This window comes from Mytilus galloprovincialis, chromosome 11, assembly GCF_965363235.1.
Source record: "Mytilus galloprovincialis chromosome 11, xbMytGall1.hap1.1, whole genome shotgun sequence".
Taxonomy (NCBI): Eukaryota; Metazoa; Mollusca; class Bivalvia; order Mytilida; family Mytilidae; genus Mytilus; species Mytilus galloprovincialis.
Window position 1 is genome coordinate 39,887,448 of NC_134848.1, and position 20,827 is coordinate 39,908,274.

Sequence of the window (20,827 nt, forward strand, 5' to 3'; positions counted from 1 at the left end):
TAGGCGTCAAGAAAGTATGTTTAATCAAAACTTGCTCAATTGAAAGACGATAAATTAATTTCCACCGTTTGTGTTCATGTGTGTTTTCTGTCATGATAGTAGGTATGTTTACAAATATGTGTAATGGTATGATTAAACAATTAAACTTGAAGATGCCGAATTCTACTGACTAAGCTGGTTATGTGTGTTGTGTTTCTTATGAATGTATTCGATTGATAGTTCTGCACATTATTAGTACAGGTATCGTATAATCATAAATATTTCATATACGCTTTCAACTGGCCAACAGCGTCTGTTGATTTTGATATCCACCTTAAAGGTAATAATAATGTACAAGACAGATGACACTGCTGGTGGACGTTTCGTCCCCGAGGGGATCACCAGCCCAGTAGTCAACACTTCGGTGTAGACATGAATATCAATAATGTGATCATTTTTATGAATTTCCTGTTTACAAAACTTTGAATTTTTCGGAAAAACTAAGGATTTTCTTATCCCAGGCATAGATTACCTTAGACGTATTTGGCACAACTTTTTGGAATTTTGGATCCTCAATGCTCTTCAACATTTTACTTGTTTGGCTTTATAAATATTTTGATATGAGAGTCACTGATGAGTCTTATGTAGACGAAACGCGCGTCTTGCGTACTAAATTATAATCATGGTACCTTTGATCACTATATAATCATGCCATTGAATTGCTGAAAGTTTGCATTATCAGTAAAGTAAAGACTAAATCTAATACAAAAATAATATAATTTAATACAAAAAAACAATGAATAACTATGTTAATAAAATAAAAAAAATAGTCAAAACTATTGTATAAAATGAATGGAAAATTAAAACAGATTCCGAACCGTTCGTATGTGAAGATTTTTTTGTTGTTCCTTTAGGCGAGACTGTTGTTGGCATTTCAGGTAAGTCTATGAATAGTTTATCTATTATATGTATAAGTCCATTGGATGATAAAATATTAGCATGTACTATTCTTGATTGAGTATTATTCCACTTTAGAAAAATTTCTGAAACAAGAAAATAAAATGTTTTCAATATGTCAGAAATAATTACATTTTCTTTCTCGTATGAAAAGAAAACTAATTGTCAATGTAAAAAATATACATGTATGTTATTTATACATTTAGTTGTTTCTGACAAAAATAATCATCATATGAGTCATAATTGTCTTCAATATTCGGGTACCTATCCTTTAGGCAGGATTGTATATGTTTTTGATGTTATGTTTTAGATGCTATTATATTCTAAATGCAGTACATCGTATTATTGTCCAGCATTTATTAAGATATATAGTATTACCTAGGAAGAACACAAGTACATTTTTAATATGCTCTAGTGCTTCCGGTTTTTTATTTGGTCACTTATGAGTCCTTTGCACAAGTTTCTTGCACCTCGCATACACATTTCTAAGCCTGGTATCTTTGATGAAATAAAATTAAAAAAAAGTGTGTGTATGCTCTACTTGACCCGTTTATGATTGAATGTATTTATTAATCTTTTTTTGTTCTTTCTGTACATTTAGTTATTCCACAAACCTATGGAAAATATGAATGATTTATTTTGTTTGAATTTAGTCATATAAAAATGATGATTTTGATAGATTAATAATACGTTGTGATTTTCGTATTCAAGCGACCATAGTGCTTTCGTATCATACTTTCTCATTTATATTTGAACTTAACCAATGAAATATTTTGGCTCTATTTTCAGATTCGTTTTTGTTTAAACAGCTCCTAACGCTGTCATTAGATTTTAAATATCTGGTACTGAGTTCCTGTTGTTGATAAATCCAAAAATACAATTTGGACGAACGCAATTTTGCAAAGTTTTATTTTATTTTGCTTTTTTATTCATCTGTTTGCATTTGATTGGATGTCAAGACAGACGATACAGTATCACCAACATGTTCAGGAATCAAACAATACGTACCATGGTCAATATATTCAGCAGTAACATTATTTTTCATTTTCCATCCCTGTGATATATCTTTTATTGTTAGGACATGTTCTTCTATTACATGTCGTGCGTAGAACTGAAAATATAAATATAAGATCTTACATGATTAATAAAAGAGGAACGAAAGATACCAAAGGGACAGTCAAACTCATAAATCTAAAACAAACTGACAACGCCATGGCTAAACATGAAAAAGACAAACAAACAACAGCACACATGACACAAAATAGAAAACTAAAGAATAAAGAACACGAACCCCACCAAAAAAACAGGGGTGATTTAAGGTGCTCCGGAAGGGTAAGCAGATCCTGCTCCACATGTAGCACCCGTCGTGTTGCTTATGCTAATAAAAGGACAACTATTCAACAAAAAAAAAGACCAAAGTACCGGAAGTTAAATATTTACCAGTCACCAAATGCTTTCTACACGGTTATAATTTTACGGAAAACATAATATTTAACAGTGTTCTTAACCAAATAAAAATTGGACAATTCTTGTAGTCATATAACAAGTGTCATATGAAATTACCATATGCAATTAAGAAATTCAATTTCAGAAAATGTAATCTTAACTTTCAAAAAAAAAATGTGCTAAATAATTATGTACCTCCTCCTTCTCTTGTTCTGTAATACTATCTAAAAAATCAACTGCTGCTTTAGAAAGACTGTCAACAACAAAGGCTGCAGGCAGAAATAATGTAAAATTTCTATCAGGTTGTCGAAGTTTCTTACCACTATCAGAGGGCCAAAACCTCAACATGTAGTTAAAAGCATGTCTGAAAAAGTAATAACTGTATGTATACAAAACTGATATATGACATTTGATGCGACTGTCATACAAGTAAGATGTTTAGCGCTATAAAACCAGGTTCAATCCACCATTTCCTAAATTTGAAAATGACTGTACCATGTCAGAATATGACAGTTGTTGTCAATTCGTTTGATGTATCTGAGCTTTTGATTTTGCCATTTGAGTACGGACTTACCGTTTTCAATTTTCCCCTGAGTTCAGTATTTCTTACTTTGTTCTGCAGCGATTACGACGGTATTAGAGGAGCATAATATATTAAACAAACTCATCATAGATACAAGCATTAAGGTTTTGATTTATCCGCAAATACACTCACTGCATCACGTGCATGCATCCGAATGTTTCTATTGAAGTATTCTTTTTATTCGTTTTTGGTAATGTATACGATTGTTTTAAGCGTATTAAATACAAATAAACGATGAAAATATAATCATTCAGTTAAGAAGATATGTACATAAATTGTTCGGAAATTTATGTATTTATTTCCCGCCATATAAAAAGTGATGAATTCAAGTAAATCACATTTTAAAAATACGTACAAGTAACTGTTATCACTCTGTATCTCTTGAATCAAAGTTTTATTATTAAAGTTCAGCAGGCCATCTATCATATACACAATGCCATTACTACAGGCAATACCGTCTGATATGATGTTAAAATAGTAACGTAAATTACTGTAACCAACATCAATAGAATAACCTGGAAAATAACAAATATAAAATCAATTCAGATTTTCTACCTTCTATCTTCATTTTAAATGTTTAATTAGAAGTGATCAAAATCAAGAATGTTATATTATAGAAACTAAAACTAATGTGATCTTTCATGTTCACCATAAGACAAACGTAGGTAGTTGTAGGGTAAGATACATAACTCCAAGTATGTTGAGATATATCAAAATCAACCTTTTCAATTAATATATTTGCAATTTTTCTTTGTCACATAGTTGCTGAAAATGAATTGACAACACTGGCATAGTTCTAGAATGAAGAAGACCTATCATGAGTTTTGAACATCGGTATATAACTATTCAACATTGTCTGTCTTTAAAATAGGACACTATATAATACTCTCTGGTAATGTACAGTACTACGGTTATATATTTTGACTACTTTATGTATTGTGTCTGTTTAGTTAACGCATCGATGTAAATATAACGGAATTTGATGAGACTGTCATCAAAGTGAGAGGGTAAGCGCTATAAAACCAGGTTTAATCCACCATTTTCTACATTTGAAAATGCCTGTACCAAGTCAGGAATATGACACTTCTTGTCCATTCGTTTTTTATGCGTTTTGTTATTTGGTTTTGCCATGTGATTATAGACTTTCCGAATTGATTTTCCTCAAAGTTCAGTATTTTTGTGATTTTACTTTTTTATACTCACCTATGGTTTGATTTGTCATTGAAAATGTAATGTTGTTTCCTGTCACGTTAACAGCACCTTTGGGTTTTTGTTTACTTAGATATTTCTGGTCAATTTTCAATCCCGGCAAGACATGACCAAGGTACAGCTGCAAAAAACGGTTGTTATATTTATTTGAAAATTGATTATCTACACCTGGAAAAAAGTATTGCAACACTTCCATTGAAAACAATGTAAAATGATATGATTGTAGAATGCGTACAATTTGCGTTTTACCAAATACTTTTGTTCCCTTAAAAGGTTAGAATTGAATTTGTGTTATTAACTTACCTTTCAGGTAAAATTAAAAATAGAGAGATGCATTATAAGAGCTGTACTGAAAAAGTTATTCAAACTGTGTGTTGTCTTCTATACCGACATTTTATAAAAGTAATTTTTACAGCAAACTAAACATCTGATACAGAAAATGAAAAGAAAGTTATTACCAAGAATTCAATTATAAAACATAAACGGACCAAAATTATTCGGTAAAACCCAAATTAGACACATTCTACAATCAATGGAAGTGTTGCAATACTTTTTGCCAGGTGTATACATGTTATAGTCACACTGAGAAATAACCATACATCAATTTAAACAAAACAGCTCTTACATTGAAGCATTAATATTTATTTAAAATGTGTACGATGTTCATTTTTATGATGAACCTCAATGTGATATTGATGAATATTCAAAACATATAATTTATAGTTCAAACAACTAATATTTGTCTCTTATGGTAAAGGGTATTATATTTACAGTTGGTGGACATTATTTTACAAAATATGAACAAGCACATATAGCTGTAGAGACTTACAAATTCATGATGGAATAATGATTATCCGTATAAAGATTCGTGGCTTTATAGTTAAATTTGCAACGAAAACGTTTCATGTACAATGGTATGTACAAATGTAGATATATAGGAGGAAATAATAATTACCTGTGTTAAAATTGACGGGTTTGTAGTTATATTTGCTAGTGATGAAGGAGATGGAACAAAAACTGTCATATCTTCATCAGATGCATCAGACAAATCTTGAAAGTCTTCATTTTCAAACATCATATTAAAGAATGGTCTAATAAAAAAATTAACAATTATATAACAATCATCTGCATATTTTTGGTATATGAATACAACGAACACTATTTTTCTTGAATGATTTCTTATTTGAAATTTGTTTCTGAAAACATAATGTTGTATTTATTCTTAAGGGCATACAATACAGTTACAGGAGAGGTAATGACGTTGGTAACGTAAAATGTTATTTTCGCGACGTCAAACTGTGACATATCGGGAGAAGATGCATTTTTGACTGATTTTTATCATTCAAACTGATTTAATTTGAAGACGAGTGCATGGACCCCTACTTTTTAAAATGAAATTTTGTTTCTTTGCAAGGAGATTATATGGAGCAAATTTTATAAGATTGTAAATAGTGCAATCTTTTTAATTTTGATAATCTACAGCAAAATATGACGTTTTTTTTCTCAATGCATGACCATTTGATAAATATGAGTTATTTCTGAATAAAAAATGCATAAATTTTTAGCATAATTTGTGTTTATCTTTTAAAACAAAAAAGTTTTTTCTTTCTTTCGAAAGGGAAAATACGGCCACAAATCCTAATTTTGAGCAAATATACAAAATTTCGACCTCGTTTAACTCAAAAAGTAGCACATGACGGTATATTTTTTTATTACATATTTGATTAAATCAGGCAAAAAATAGCCTTTATGGAAATTCTCATCAAACTGTAAATACGGGATCAAAACTTATCGTATGCCCTTAATGAACCTTTTATAAAGTAAATAAGTACATGTATATTTGTCAAATTAGCATAAGTTATGACCGTATTAAATAGTCTTTATTTGCTTCTTATTAATTTATCTGCTGTATATGTAAATGCATGTTCTTAGAAATATAGACTATTTCAGCTATCGACAGCGAAACAAAACGACGACATTTATCATAGCAATATGAGTATCTCCCGATTTTGTATTATTAAATGGAATGTAGCCACGATTTACTCTTTGCAATTACATCCATTTATTAGTTATTTTACTCTCTTTTGTCACTTCATTTGTTCAATAGTATCCAACTATTTACATTTTGAAACGAATCAAGATGTAGAAATACAATTTTCTCATATTCTTTGAGTTTCTTTAATTGTTCGATTATAAATTTAGAAATTATTGATAGACAAAGGTTTCAACTCCCTCGGACAAAGTTGAATTTAAATGGATTTTACTATGTGCGTATTGTTATGCGTTTACTTTTCTACATTGGCTAGAGGTATAGGGGGAGGGTTGAGATCTCACAAACATGTTTAACCCCGCCGCATTTTTGCGCCTGTCCCAAGTCAGGAGCCTCTGGCCTTTGTTAGTCTTGTATTATTTTAATTTTAGTTTCTTGCGTACAATTTGGAAATTAGTATGGCGTTCATTATCACTGAACTAGTATATAATTGTTTAGGGGCCAGCTGAAGGACGCCTCCGGGTGCGGGAATTTCTCGCTACATTGAAGACCTGTTGGTGACCTTCTGCTGTTGTTGGCTTGCAAATATTCATCTGTGAATCTTTCTGGTGAAGGTTATTCCATAAAGTCGCTTCGGACGCACGAGATACAAACAATTGATGTTGTGAAACAAAAAGACGACATATGTCTCCTTTATTTCAATATGCCTGGATTTAGAGTATTCACATGGAATGTCGCCATTTTTTTTTATCATTCAATAAAAGTATTTTTTTTTTAATATCTTACATCAGTCTTTCATCTTTTGACATAGTTTCTGCTACCGTAAAATATGGATAATAAAGTAATCTGTCCACCATGTGAATAACACCGTTAGTAGCCATTACGTTACTGGTGGTTATCCTTGAATGAACATTGTTACTAACCAAACCCACTATAAAATAAATAAGAATTACATTTTAAAGTATAGAAGTACAACTGTGTTACAATAACATATTTCAATCGAAATAGAACCTCGAAATCTCGACCTGATGGTTTCATAAAGGAGGTTGAATTACTCTGGTGCATTTGAAATATTTGTGAAAAAAACCTGAATTTCATTAATTAGTATTCATTTGATGACTATTCGATTTCGAGGATTAAATATTTCTTAGTTGCATCTTTTCAGAAAAAAATGGTTGTTTCTTTTGTCCTTACCACAAAATGACCGTGTCATAAATGTGCATTTAAAGATTATTTATAAATATTTAGGAATTCTTCAGATTCGTGTGCTAAACAAATGAATAAATTGTTTGATTTTTTTTAAGATAGAAAATCCTTTATCAATAGTTCGTGTTCCTTTTGATATCTTATACTGTTTTACTTCAGAAATGTTATACATTTGATTTGTAATACTATACCTGTATTGTTAGACTTTCTTATGTAAATTGTGTCTTCGACAGATATAAGATTTTGTTCAGCGTATAATTGTTCAACTAAATGACTACCGGATGTTACAACGTGAGCTTGGAGAATCTGAAAAAGTAAGATAAAAATATACATCTCAATATTGATCTGTGTTTGTTCATTACTTATTTACGTCACAGTTCAGAATGTATCACAGAAAGTAAGAAAATACAATATATATTGTGTACAACTTATCAATATTGAATATAATATAATGTCCAATAAAAGAGGGACGAAAAGATACCAGAGAGACGGACAACCAAACTCATAGATCGAAAATAAACTGACAACGCCATGGCTAAAAATAAAAAAACAAACAGACAAATAATAATACAGAAGACAAAACTAAAGACTAAGCAACACGAATCCCATAAAACACTGGGGGTGATCTCAGGTGCTCCGGAAGGGAAGCAGATCCTGAGTTGAACATAAATAACTGTTCTAAGCTTACAAATCGTAACTTAATAATATGATTATCATTTTCAATTTTATACAATAACATTTACTTTGAGTGTGAATAACATTCTGTGCACTATGTACATGATGTATGCCTCTTGAAAGTAAAATGCGAAAAATACTGATTTCCGAGTAAAAGTTCATAAGCAAATGGCAAAATAAAAAAGCTCAAACACACCACACAAATGGATAACAACTGTCATATTCCTGATATTGTACAGGCATATTGTTAAGTAAATAATGGTGGATTGAATCTGGTTTTCTACCTAGCTAAACCTCTGACTTATAATGTCTTACCCTTTCTAAAAGAAGACTATCCATCAGAAGTTTATCAGCACGAGATCTTGGTATGTCATTGAAGGCATCATTGACAGGCACAAAAATGGTAATATCTTCATCTTTATCAGAAAGAAGATTTTGTAGCATTTGCATGGTGTAAAGTCCAATGAATGATGATACAACACTACAATTAAATATATACATATATTATCAAAATATTAATTATTCGTTTTTCTTCAAATTGTGGTGATAAATGTTTGACACGTTCCCTTATTTAAATCCCGACTTTTATTTTGTATAATGGTATACCTAATTTTTATCCTTTATGGAATAAAACAATTTAATAAGAAACAGAGTTTGTTTGTGTGAACAGTGACTTTACTATTTATGTTGAATAGATCGACTTTACTTTTTATGTTCAATTGCTCTAAATACACGTTAAATGCTACAATGGTTATTGCTGTATAGAAAAAATAGAAATCTCATCACTGGTTCCGTTAAGTGAATTATAACATTATCTTTACAAATTTTAATGCACTAATGGTGATCAAGAATATAATGTTTTTCAGCAGACTCTAAGTCGAATGGTGTAAGTAGTCGAACTGTCAGTAGCCTACGAACACTGAGGCTGCGAGTTGAATCACGTACATGGCAAGTGCGCTCGGCTCAATTCATAATTGACTAAGATTTTCTGTTTTCCTACCGAAGGTTTGTTGTTCTCTTCAGGAACTTCCGATTTCCTTTAACGCTACGAAATACCACTTTAGTGTTACTAATAGAAATGCAAGAAATTGTATTTTTTGTGATTTAGGAGTAATAGAGGATGCATTTCATTTTATCCTTCAATGTAGTAGATATATTGATTTGCGAAAAATATATATAAAAAAATATTACTGGTCTAGGCCATCAACTTTTAAATTAATAGAATTATTGTCAGGTGAAAACACAAAACAGCTTTGTAACTTGGGAAAGTTTATACATTTCTCTTTTAAATTAAGAAACAGTTTATTGTAATAAAGGATATTTTGTATTGATGAAACTTCTGACGTCACCTATTGTTTATTATGCATATTGTTTATATTGTTTGTAACATGCCATATGTATATACACTGTACATGTACTTGATTATACTGATGAGCCGTAAGGCTCAAAGTTAATACAGAAAAAAAGTGTTGTAAAATGCTTTAAACACTAGTCAATTAATCCATATCATGGATCTTTTATTTCAATAAATTTTTAAAACGTTGTCATATTTCGTCCCTTTTCCATATGAAATACTTTGTTTTGATCCATAATATAGCTTTAAAGAAACCTTTGTTAGATGAATGATCTGGGTTACCTAATTTCCTTGTGTCTTTTCATTTCATCTAAGACATTTCTTGTTGCCACATGCATCAAGTTGTCAATTATGTGAATAACACCATTAGAGCATAATATATCTCTAACAATTACTCCAGCTTTAATGTAACTTCCAGTCACTGATATCTCTGAAACACATAATGAACAATTTCTTAGAGTTTTTTTCATTATGTTAACCGTTTTAAATAATATATCAATGGTACATAATGCTATCTCGACGCGTTTTAGCTGTTATTTTAACCGTTCAAAACTGTATCTCAACTATTCGCAATGTTACCTGAGTTTTCCAAATCTTGTCAACCTATTTTAATGTTATCTCAATTGTGCTACGTGATATTTTACCCATTCTCTATAACAGTTCGACAATCTATCTGAACTACAAAATTGTAGTGTTGAATGTTTTCTTTGTGCATCATTCATGATTTAATTCCATTTTAACTGTTATATATGCTGTTCTATATTCCATCTCAACACGTCTTGATATAATCTGAATAATCTCAACCGTTCTTCATTGCGTGATGAGGTATGCTCATATTGGGCCATTCCAGTTAATGTCTGCTAAAGGGGGATGGATGGTCCTTTCTGAGGGGCGTAAAATTTATACATCTTAGGGGTATTATTTGGGGTTTTTTTCATCTGACATGTACAATTATATGCAAAAAAAATTCTGAGGGTCTCGCAGCAGTAGGAGATTTTTTCCCATGGTCTTAATTTTTAGATCTGATGGGTAGTTTTCATGATGTTTTTTCTGATGCCTATTAAAAAAAATCTCCCCATCTATCCCCACCTGTCAGAAATTAACTGGAATGACCCATTGTTCCATAAATGCTTCATACATTTATCTGTCACAATGTTTGTCCCGGTCGTACATATGAAGGCTTATTCCTATATTTGCTATAATATACAGCTGATGTAAACACACAGGGTTTTAATACCTGTGACGTGACATCAACGTGATTGCTTTATTTGATTTGTCTTAGCTTGCTGAAGCAGTATAGCATTTTAATTGGACATAATACTCATTACTGAATATGGTATTGAACCTACACTGCATTCATGTACACACTACTTCTACACAAAGTTAAGTCTTCCGTACTCTGTTATGTTATATCTACCTTCTTTAGAAAACACTGTAGTCAGTTGGTGTCCTCCGTATGTATTAAACGTTTCCTTGCTACTCATATTAAATGTGGCTAATGTATGACCAAGTATGATGTGTCCACTCAAAGCCTACATATAGAAATAAAGAACATTGAAAAGTTGTCTGCCACGGAAGTTATAAAATCAATAGTGTACATGTATGTTGTAATGATATAGGAGAAGGTTTCACTAACTCTCATTTTAAGCACTTACATTCATTTTTTGAATCTACGATGCAGATGTGGAAATCTTATGAAAAGGTACGTTAAATTCCCAATTATTTCAGCTAAAGGAAGATAAAGTACCAGTGCCAATTAGTGACAATGTGAAAAGGGTAAATATCAACATCAAAGCATGGCTTTTTAACTACCTTTTAATATGTGTATACCAATCAGTTTAGATTGTCATGATGGATAATACATATGAAGATTCGAACGCTTATCCTGTCTTGCAAAGCACTCTGTTTTTCTCTTTTGTTCTTACCCTAGGCAGAAAACCCTAGCCGTATTGGTCACAACTTTTTGGAACTTTTGGTCCTCAGTGCTCTTCAACTTTGTACTTGTTTTGGCTTTCGAACTTTTTTCATCTGAGTGTCACTGGTTAGTCAGGTATGGACGAAACGCACGTCTGGCACATTCAATTTTAAACATGGTACCTTTTGTTAACTATTATCCGTGCGTTTCTCTGTCCTATATGTTCTCCTTTTTAATTGTATTGTAGTCCTGTCATGTTATGTTGTCATTTTGATGATATATTAAACATTCCCATAAAAGCGGGAGGTTTGGTATACCTCAAAACCAGGTACAAGCCACCATTGTTTTTCTTAAATGTCCTGTACCAAGTCAGGAAAATGGTCATTGTTATATTATAGTTCGTGTCTCTGTGTGTTCAGTTTTAATGTTGTGTTTCTGTTGTGTTGTAGTTCTACTCTTATATTTGATGCGTTTCCCTCAGTTTTAGTTTGTAACACGGATTTGTTTTTTCTCAATCGATTTATGAATTTCGAACAGCGGTTAAGTACTGTTGCCTTTATTTTTGAGTATTGCGTTATCCTTATTTTCTGTGTTTCCCATAATTTGTATTTTCTTAATAAAGTAATGATATTTCAAGGCGATAAACTAATCTTATATCTAAGTGATTGTATAAGAAGTAATTCTTACATCATACAAAAGATCCGGATTTGTAGAAAAGGTACTAAGTGTAGATCCTGGAATATCATCCATGACGTAATCAAATGGTAAGAATACTGTGACATGAACACCGGCATTGTTCAATAATGCTGGTAAATCATTATAATTCTGCATAAAACTTTTCATTTTTCTGAAAAAAGAAAACATTTAACAACATTATATTGTGTACAAACTTACTTAACAATTAAATCATACATTTATATTTCAACATGTAAATGTATATGTAATCGGTTGATTTATTGCTGGTTTGTTAACCTCTAATAGCAAACTTGCCGATCAGATTTAGGTAGTTGGACAAAGTTGAGTTGATGGGTAATATTTAAGAAGTTTGCTGAATTCGTTTCTGTTCTTCACTGAAACAAATATTTCTTTTTTGTTCCTATAAAGTTTTAGGCAATTTAATAAAAAAAATGTGTACTTTAAATATTTAGTGAGGTAAACTTTTACTTTCATGAAGTAGCTGATTAAAGACAAAGTAAAAATTTTCAATATATATGATGGTTCGATTAAATAAAAAATCTTCGTTTTAGAAGTTTGAATGTACCTTAAGTATCTTCGACTCTCGTTCACATTTATGGTATCTCAGAGTATCGCTAGTCAACTTAAGAGTGTTCACAGTCTTGTGTAACATGTGCAATGCATATGGTTTGAGTGTTTGTCTATAGCTAGGAATTTAAGCGATCCATCTCAAAATGAGCACTTTCTATATTTATACTTGAGTACTTGGTTAGCTTTTTATATGCATCCAAAATGTTTAAAAAATATATTCGAACACATTGTACTTAAAGATATATTGTTTTATTCAAATCCCTTTATCAAATGTCTTGCATACTATGCAATTAATACATATTATTTTTTCAAAATAGTAGAAACAGAATTTTTCATTTACAAATGTATGTTGTTAATATCATAATAAAATAAGTTTTTTATATGTTGTAGTGTAGACAATGTTTAATGTACAACTTAAATTGAGAATGGACATGAGGAATGTGTCAAAGAGAAAACAAACCGACCAAAGATCAGAAAAAAACCGAAAGCCATCAACACAGCGGGAAAATGAAGTTTACTTACATTAACTGATCATTGCCAGTAATTGCTTCCCACACCGTATAATCTTTCCTGAGTATAACATTATCAATTAGGTGGACAACACCATTGGTACAACCAATATCTGTTTCTACCACCTGAATCTGCATATCTTTGGTTTCCAAATAAAAGGTTTGATCTTTTCTAATAACTGTGATAGTCTTGTTTGACAATGTTGTGAATGTTTGACCGTCAACCAAAGATGTTTCATCTACCTCTGAACTCAGAATATGGTTGTTCAAAATCTGTAAATATATAAAATATATAAAAAAAGACCTGTACTGTGTTGGTTGTTTCCTGTCCTATTAGTGACCACACATACTGCTTCGACATGTAAAATGGTCGGTTTACAGTTTTCATGGAATATTTGAGTTGTAACACGATGATTTTTATCTGTTAAGCGAAAACAGGTAACCCTTCAGGGTGCATCAAAGATCATTCTCTTTTTCTTAATTAAATTCATTTTCCTCATCACTTTTGTGTGTTTTGGAGACTGACCTTTGCCTTCTCCTCATTTTCAGTTTTTTCTATGGCATTGTTAGCTCGTTTTCCACATCTCTTTGGTGACTTCCGCATTTCGTTTGCACTTAAGATTTGTAATTCGGAAATTTTACACCACTATTATAATAATATTCACAATGCCATATTAAGTAAATATCAATAACATTTTACCTGTGACAAGTAGGTAAGATCATTGGTAAATTGTTGTTGTTTATTAGATGGTAATTTAGCAAAAGCTGTATCAGTTGGTACAAATACTGTTTTTGTTCCGTTAAGACTTCCAAGATATGATTTGACAGCTGATTGTCTTTCTAAATATAATTTAAATGTCCTGAAAAATACAAAACAAAATGTTTCTTGTAATATCTTCCAAAACAAACACTGCAGACGAAAAGATTAAACAAAATCCTTGCAATGTTAGAGAGCGTTTAAGCTACAAAGGGATTTAAATTTGCAGTTTAAATATCCCCTGTTAGTTTTAACACATAAATAAAGGCAACAGTAGTATACCGCTGTTCAAACTCATAAATCCATGGACAAAAAACAAAATCGGGGTAACAAACTAAAACTGAGGGAAACGCATAAATATAAGAGGAGAACAACGACACAACACTACAATGTAACTAACACACACAGAAACGGACCAAGCATCAGACAAAATCCCACGAGAATAACAAATATAACATCAAAACCAAATACATGAATTTGGGATAGACAAAATTTTACACATCCACATAAATATCAGAAATAAAACACAAAATCAAGCAGCCGGCCCTTTAAATTTATATTTGGCTGTTCGTGAGCTTAGGCTCCGTACTTTTACTTATAGTTTCTACCCTTGTATACCCTGTGACTTGGATGGAGAGCATCTTTTAATTGGTTGCTTTTATAGATGTAACTAAAGATTACTTACTGAGTATTAGGTAGTTTCTGTATTGTCTGCACAATATTCATGTAGATAAAGTATAGCAGATTGTCTATAACATGGATTATACCGTTAACAGTAGGTACATTAGCTTGGATTACCAAAGCTTTTACTCTGTTACTCTTTATATATACTGAAAAAGAGATCATGCGTTTTACCTTTGGTGTGTAAGAAGCAAAACACGCAAATGAAGAAATACATTTTAGTTTCTTGTGTACAATTTGGATATTAGTATGGCGTTCATTATCACTGAACTAGTATATATTTGTTTAGGGGCCAAAAGGACCCCTCCGGTTGCGGGAATTTTTCGCTACATTGAAGACCTGTTGGTGACCTTCTGCTGTTGTTTTTTTCTATGGTCGGGTTGTTGTCTCTTTGGCACATTCCCCATTTCCATTCTCAATTTTATTGTTTGTATGGAATTTAAAATTACAAAGAACAAGATAATTTTCCTTCCAAATAGTCTTGACATTATCATGATTTTTCCACAAAAAAAGACTTTCCGTCATGCAGCATTTTTAAAGGCACTAATGTTTGTTATTTTTTATTTGGAACGAATTATGATAAATAAATGTCGTTTTATTTAATCTATCTTTCATTTTTTTTCTAGATAGTTGGTTTATTTTAACCAAATGACGTATTTATATTCAATTATCCCTGTAAGTATGTGAATCAGTTTAGAGTCAAATTATACTACTAAACTGGTGATTATCGTATCCTTTTCATACTAAATTATGTAATATTATATAGTTACGTTGGGTGGACAACAAAATGTTTTGTAATATCATATTATTTAAAATACTAAGCATTATGGAGAATACATTATAGAGGGTGTGAATAGGGGTATACAACATACATAGTAATAGGCTTTAAAAGGATAATGAATAATGGTATTATATTATTAAATATAATTAAACTAATAAGACTAGAAATGATGGGCTAAAGCACAAATAATAGAGAAACATGAACTAATAACTAAAAGGATACAGACATAAAGGACCCCCTCCCCCAGCAAGAAACTCTTTACACGGGCATGTAATATTCTTTTCTTACCTCTATTATTCTCCCTGTGGAAGGTAATATCACCCTGCATAGAGGTCAGTTTTGGAATATCACCCTTAGATGGTATGAAGGAAAATGTATCTAGAACTGTATGTGCATGGTATATCTGAAAAAAAACACATAGAGTTTGGTGACTTATATGTTATATGTTTTATTGTATATAATACATTTTCTCTGAATATTAAAGTGCACATTTTTGTTTCAGGAGCCAACGGAAGCCCGCAATCATGTGCGGGGTGTGTTGACGACTCATTGGTGGTCTTAGGCTGTTGTCTGCTCTTTGGTCGGGATGTTGTATCTTTGACACGTTCACCATTTTCAATCTCAATTTTACTAGTCATTAAATGTGATTTCGCCACCAAATTCTATATTTAAATGTAACACAGATTTTGTAGATAGAACACAAGTGACTCATATAAAATATGTAATATAAGCTTTTAAAAATAATATACAGACACCAATCTGTTTGTTTTACCTTTCTAATTAGGTACCAGTCCTTGAATAATCTGTCCTGTCCGTAACTGGGCATAGATACTAAATGGCCATCATTTGGTAAGAATACTGTAAACTTCCGGTTTGTCTCTGTTGTCCACTGTCGTAAGTCCAGATCGACTATGGAAGCATTATTTATAGATCTATAATTTATAGTAAACAAATCAATGAATTAATAACAGAAGGCAGATTTGACTGAGCTAAATCAACTAAGATCAACTTAAATTCTAAACAATAAAAGTGTGTTCGGTCAATTTATCAAACTCTAAAAATGTTACATGGTCCTCAAAATTAACAGAAATTAAAGAAATATCATCAATACACAAAATTGTAATGATAAATATAAAACAATTGCAACGAAAAAACTAGCGGTCCGAATTACGTATAAAAACAAAAATCAAAAATCAAATATGATATACAGCAACAAACGGCAATTAGGTTAATTACTTGGACAGGCATGCACATATACAATGTTTTGGGAAAATGTGATTGATTGCGCTTAACCCTTACTTAAACTTAGGACAGCTGTGTAATTGTAGAATATCAACAAAAACTATAAAAATACAGTTGAAAAGGGCTATAATAATCAGAGAGATACAAAACACAACACAATCATAACACATATACAAAAATACAAGAGAGTGTGTGCAATTACTCAAAGCTCATTCAAAGTCAATAACAACCACATGTAACAAAAAAAAAAATCATGTACCTAAGACTAAAATCTCGTGTCGTTATTCATAAAATATGTATTCAATCGAATAGTTGCGTTGCAGATTAAAATTAATATAACACATAAACTACAAATGAAAGATATAATACTTACGAAAATGAATAACTGGGTATCTCAGGGTATAAGATGTAGTCATGTACTGTTTTGGCACTGGTGATAGGGGCCATAACTCTGTCAATGATATGCAGAACACCATTACTTGCTGTTATGTTAGAAGTGATCAAAACTGCGCCATTCACAGTAAATATCTGAAATGAAGAATGCAGGAATGTTTAATAAGGGATTCGTAAGTATACTGACTACCTCGTCATTAGATGATTAATATTGCGACGATATAACAAAAAGGGCAGACTAAGGAACATGTGTTTATATCACAAATGGTTAAGTTCAAGACAAACAACGTAACACCTTTGATTGATATGAATATATATAATCGCTTACACTACTATTTTCGATTTCAGCTGCCAATATCAACGAACCAATTGTGTTTATTTGCTAGAGGGTATCATTTCCAAAGTTATATCCGCGGTGTTGCTATGATAGGAAGATCATTGTAGTCAATATCGGGGTCACTGCTACTATATATGCAATGAGAAGTAAAAGAAAACCAGTAGAAAGTGTCAGTGTTCGAAGTCAATTGGTCATGTTTGCAAAACGAAATAAAACCACATACGAGAGCAGACTGACAGCCAAAAATTCTACAGTGTATGTCAACTTTGCACACTTTACAATAACTTGGTGCAATTGAAAGACGAAATAAAACCACATACAAGAGCAGACATAAAACCAAACATTTAAAAGTTAAAGTCAACTTTAGACAAGAAGATTGATTGATTGTTTAATATGTGTTGTGCCATCTTATGGCAGTCAGCCTTTATGGGCGAAGGAAGCCAAAGTATCGGCAGATAACAACCGCCCTTCGGTAGGAAAACTCACAATCCTAGTAAATTAGGATTGGGGTCAAATGCATCTGTCTACGTGCGTGATGCACAAGAAGATCTGAACTTCATCGGTTATATATTGGAAAGTCTAGACCTATTTAATTGGTAAAGAATATGCATTTGTTTATCGTATTTCAGTAATATCCGATTGCTATGTCAAAAAAGAAGAAGTGCAATTGTCAACAACATATCTGTCTAATTACTCGATTAGTCACGTTTCGTAAAGATTAAAAATATGTAATTGTTTGTTTTATGAAACTTCTGAATCAAACCAGATAAGACACGTTTCTAAATATGCTTTTGATACCCAAACGCCTTGGATTTAGATTAAAGTGAAAATACAAAAAGACACGTTTGCTTGATAATAATCAATTATAGGTAGTAATTTATAAATGTTATCAGAAGGTGTAGGGTTTACCACAATGAAATAACAACTTTAAAGCAAAATTGATTAATTTTTTAGTTTTATAAAAGGACAAGCGACCATACATGAATAATGTCACAATCTTGTAACTGTACCGTGTTTACAGGGATAATACAAATCAATCCCAGACAACTGAATTCGAAAACTTAGGGTGGTACCTAACACTACAGGCAGATAACTCTGTAATATCAGCTAAACGTTTTACTTACGTTGTGTTGTGAATGCAATATAAAGCTTCTCAATGATCAAAATCATTGTTTGTCAAACTGCTATATAACCAGTGTAATTTTTCTGATAAAACGCTTGGTTCAAATTATTTTAATTTTTTTTATATTTTTGTAAAAGGGTCAAAGTAAATACTTTGTCAAAATTTTATGAAAATTAAACGAGCCAAATTAATTTTAGTGAAAGTGTTGGGTACCACCTTAAGATATCTTTTTTCTGGGCTTTTTTCTGTTGTTGATTTATTGTAATGTTATGATGAGAAAGCAACAAGAATGAAAGAAAAACAAAAATTGAAAGAAAACGCAATTATAACAAATAGGAAAAAGAAAAGGACATAAGAACAAGGAAGCAATTGGCACAAGAAAAATAAAAACTGGTTGGAATCATATTTGATAGGGAGCTATGATCATTTGATTTTTAGAAGGAGTTAGTGTCTTTTCATGCTTTATTTTTACTCAAAACTCCTATCTTGCCTTTTTTGTTTTAAATGTTATCTTAGCCCCAATAAAGTAGATCCCTAACACTAAACTTCCATCTGATAAAAGTGGATACATAGAAAGTACATAGAAAAGTTAAATGTGTGAAAAAAAAAACCTGTTAGGATCCTTATATAATTACAAATATAACCGCAAGTATGGTTAAACAGGTTTTTTTTTTATTTAAACATCAATTTTCTTATTGAAACCTTTTAAATTCAACAATTTTAAGTATATTGCATATTAACTATTATCCAATACAAAAAATAATAATACAACTTGTTTAAATTTATATATTTAGGTAGTTAATAAATGGAATCAGGAGCTGTAAATCATATTTAATGGTAAAATTTAATTCATATAATTTACATGAAAATACCAATTTTCAAATGTTTTATTATTCATGCACCGTCCGTGTATATGCATGTATATATAGGGTTGGTGCCTTAAAACTTGTAGTTTAACCCCGCCACATTATGTATGTGCCTGTCCTAAGTCAGTATCTTGTTATTCAATGGTTGTCGGTTGTTGCTGTATATCATATTGTTTTTATTCGGTATTTTGTACATGAAATAGGCCGTTTAGTTTTCTCGTTTGAATTGTTTTACATTGGTTATTTCGGGACTCTTAATAACTGATTATGATTATTTTTTTCGTTGTTGAAGGCCGTATGGTGTTTTATGGTTGTTAATTTCTGTGTGTCCCTTGTTGAGAGTTGTCTCATTGACAATCATAACAACTCTTCTTAATTTTATATATACATGTATACATATGTACCTGTATATGCATTAATTTATATATTTGGACTTAAGATCGGAATATTGTGAATGAGAACTAGGTAACATGATATAGGAATAATAACCCGAAGTAAATTTACATTTTTTTTAATTACTAACTTTTACAATTGAGCAAAGAAAATATCTCAATGTTTTAATTATTATCATATTATCACGAACTTTTAAATAACTGTTACATACATGTACTTTATAAACAGTATTAGCAAAGCTCGATAACTATTTTTACAAAAATGTATGACTGAATTTATTAATTTTCGTGTGAATTTTACTTTTCAAACTATTAATTTGATTTTCTTCATGAATCAAAATAAGCTTTTACAAGTTGAAACTATTTATGAAAGGAATGGATAGGTATACAACTAAAAAAAGAATATTTAAATATATTTATCCTGAAAATTTGTTGCAGACGTTCAGGGAAAAATGATAAAATTAAAGTTCGCCTAAGTTGGATTTGGCTATCATGCTATGTCCTTTTTGGGCATTATGCTCAACAACTGTTTCGGTTCCCATACATAATTGGTTATCAAATATTCACTTTTTATCTTTCCTGGGTCGCCAGAAAGGCGCTACGGGCGCGTAAAATGTATGAACTTATATTTTCACTTTAATGTCATAATAATGATGAGGTTGGTTTTAAAAGACATTGATTATCCACTTTAAAATTCATAATAGATACAGCCAAAAAATTAAACAAAAAAAAACAACAACAAATGACAATTGCTTTAATAACCATGTTCGTGTAAAAGCTGTTGGGACTTTGAAAATGTTGTAATATCGTTGCATTATAGTTATGCACATCGCATATAGAATTACTATACTTAAATATTATATATATATATCACTTGAAGGAATATTTTTTTGATTGCATATATCATGAATAATATATAGTAAACAAGAATGTGTCCCCAGTACACGAATGCCCCACTCGCACTATCATTTTCTATGTTCATTGGACCGTGAAATTGGGGTAAACCCTCTAATTTGGCATTAAAATTAAAAAGATCATATCAATAGGGAACATGTATACTAAGTTTGAAGTCGATTGGACTTCAACTTCATCAAAAACTACCTTGACCAAAAACTTTAACCTGTAGCGGGACAGACGGACGAACGAACGGACGGACGGACGAACGA

At 31.2% G+C, this 20,827-nt stretch overlaps 1 protein-coding gene across 2 annotated transcripts in view; it reads right to left on the reverse strand.

The window, feature by feature from the left end:
* Positions 1-739: 739 nt before the first annotated feature.
* LOC143052166 (uncharacterized) overlaps positions 740-20,827 on the reverse strand; it is a 37,895-nt gene continuing 17,807 nt past the window's right edge. For both annotated transcript variants that reach the window (XM_076225124.1, XM_076225123.1), the window contains exons 4-21: positions 16,924-17,078; positions 16,081-16,240; positions 15,597-15,711; positions 14,532-14,676; positions 13,790-13,949; positions 13,103-13,362; positions 12,002-12,161; positions 10,817-10,931; positions 9,682-9,829; positions 8,361-8,526; positions 7,562-7,676; positions 6,951-7,095; positions 5,130-5,265; positions 4,169-4,295; positions 3,321-3,480; positions 2,578-2,746; positions 1,945-2,047; positions 740-1,022 (exon numbers count right to left, since the gene is read on the reverse strand). In XM_076225124.1, the coding sequence (XP_076081239.1) occupies positions 784-1,022; positions 1,945-2,047; positions 2,578-2,746; positions 3,321-3,480; positions 4,169-4,295; positions 5,130-5,265; positions 6,951-7,095; positions 7,562-7,676; positions 8,361-8,526; positions 9,682-9,829; positions 10,817-10,931; positions 12,002-12,161; positions 13,103-13,362; positions 13,790-13,949; positions 14,532-14,676; positions 15,597-15,711; positions 16,081-16,240; positions 16,924-17,078 (2,778 nt within the window). In that variant the 3' untranslated portion in view covers positions 740-783. The remainder of the gene's footprint in view (positions 1,023-1,944; positions 2,048-2,577; positions 2,747-3,320; positions 3,481-4,168; positions 4,296-5,129; positions 5,266-6,950; positions 7,096-7,561; positions 7,677-8,360; positions 8,527-9,681; positions 9,830-10,816; positions 10,932-12,001; positions 12,162-13,102; positions 13,363-13,789; positions 13,950-14,531; positions 14,677-15,596; positions 15,712-16,080; positions 16,241-16,923; positions 17,079-20,827) is intronic.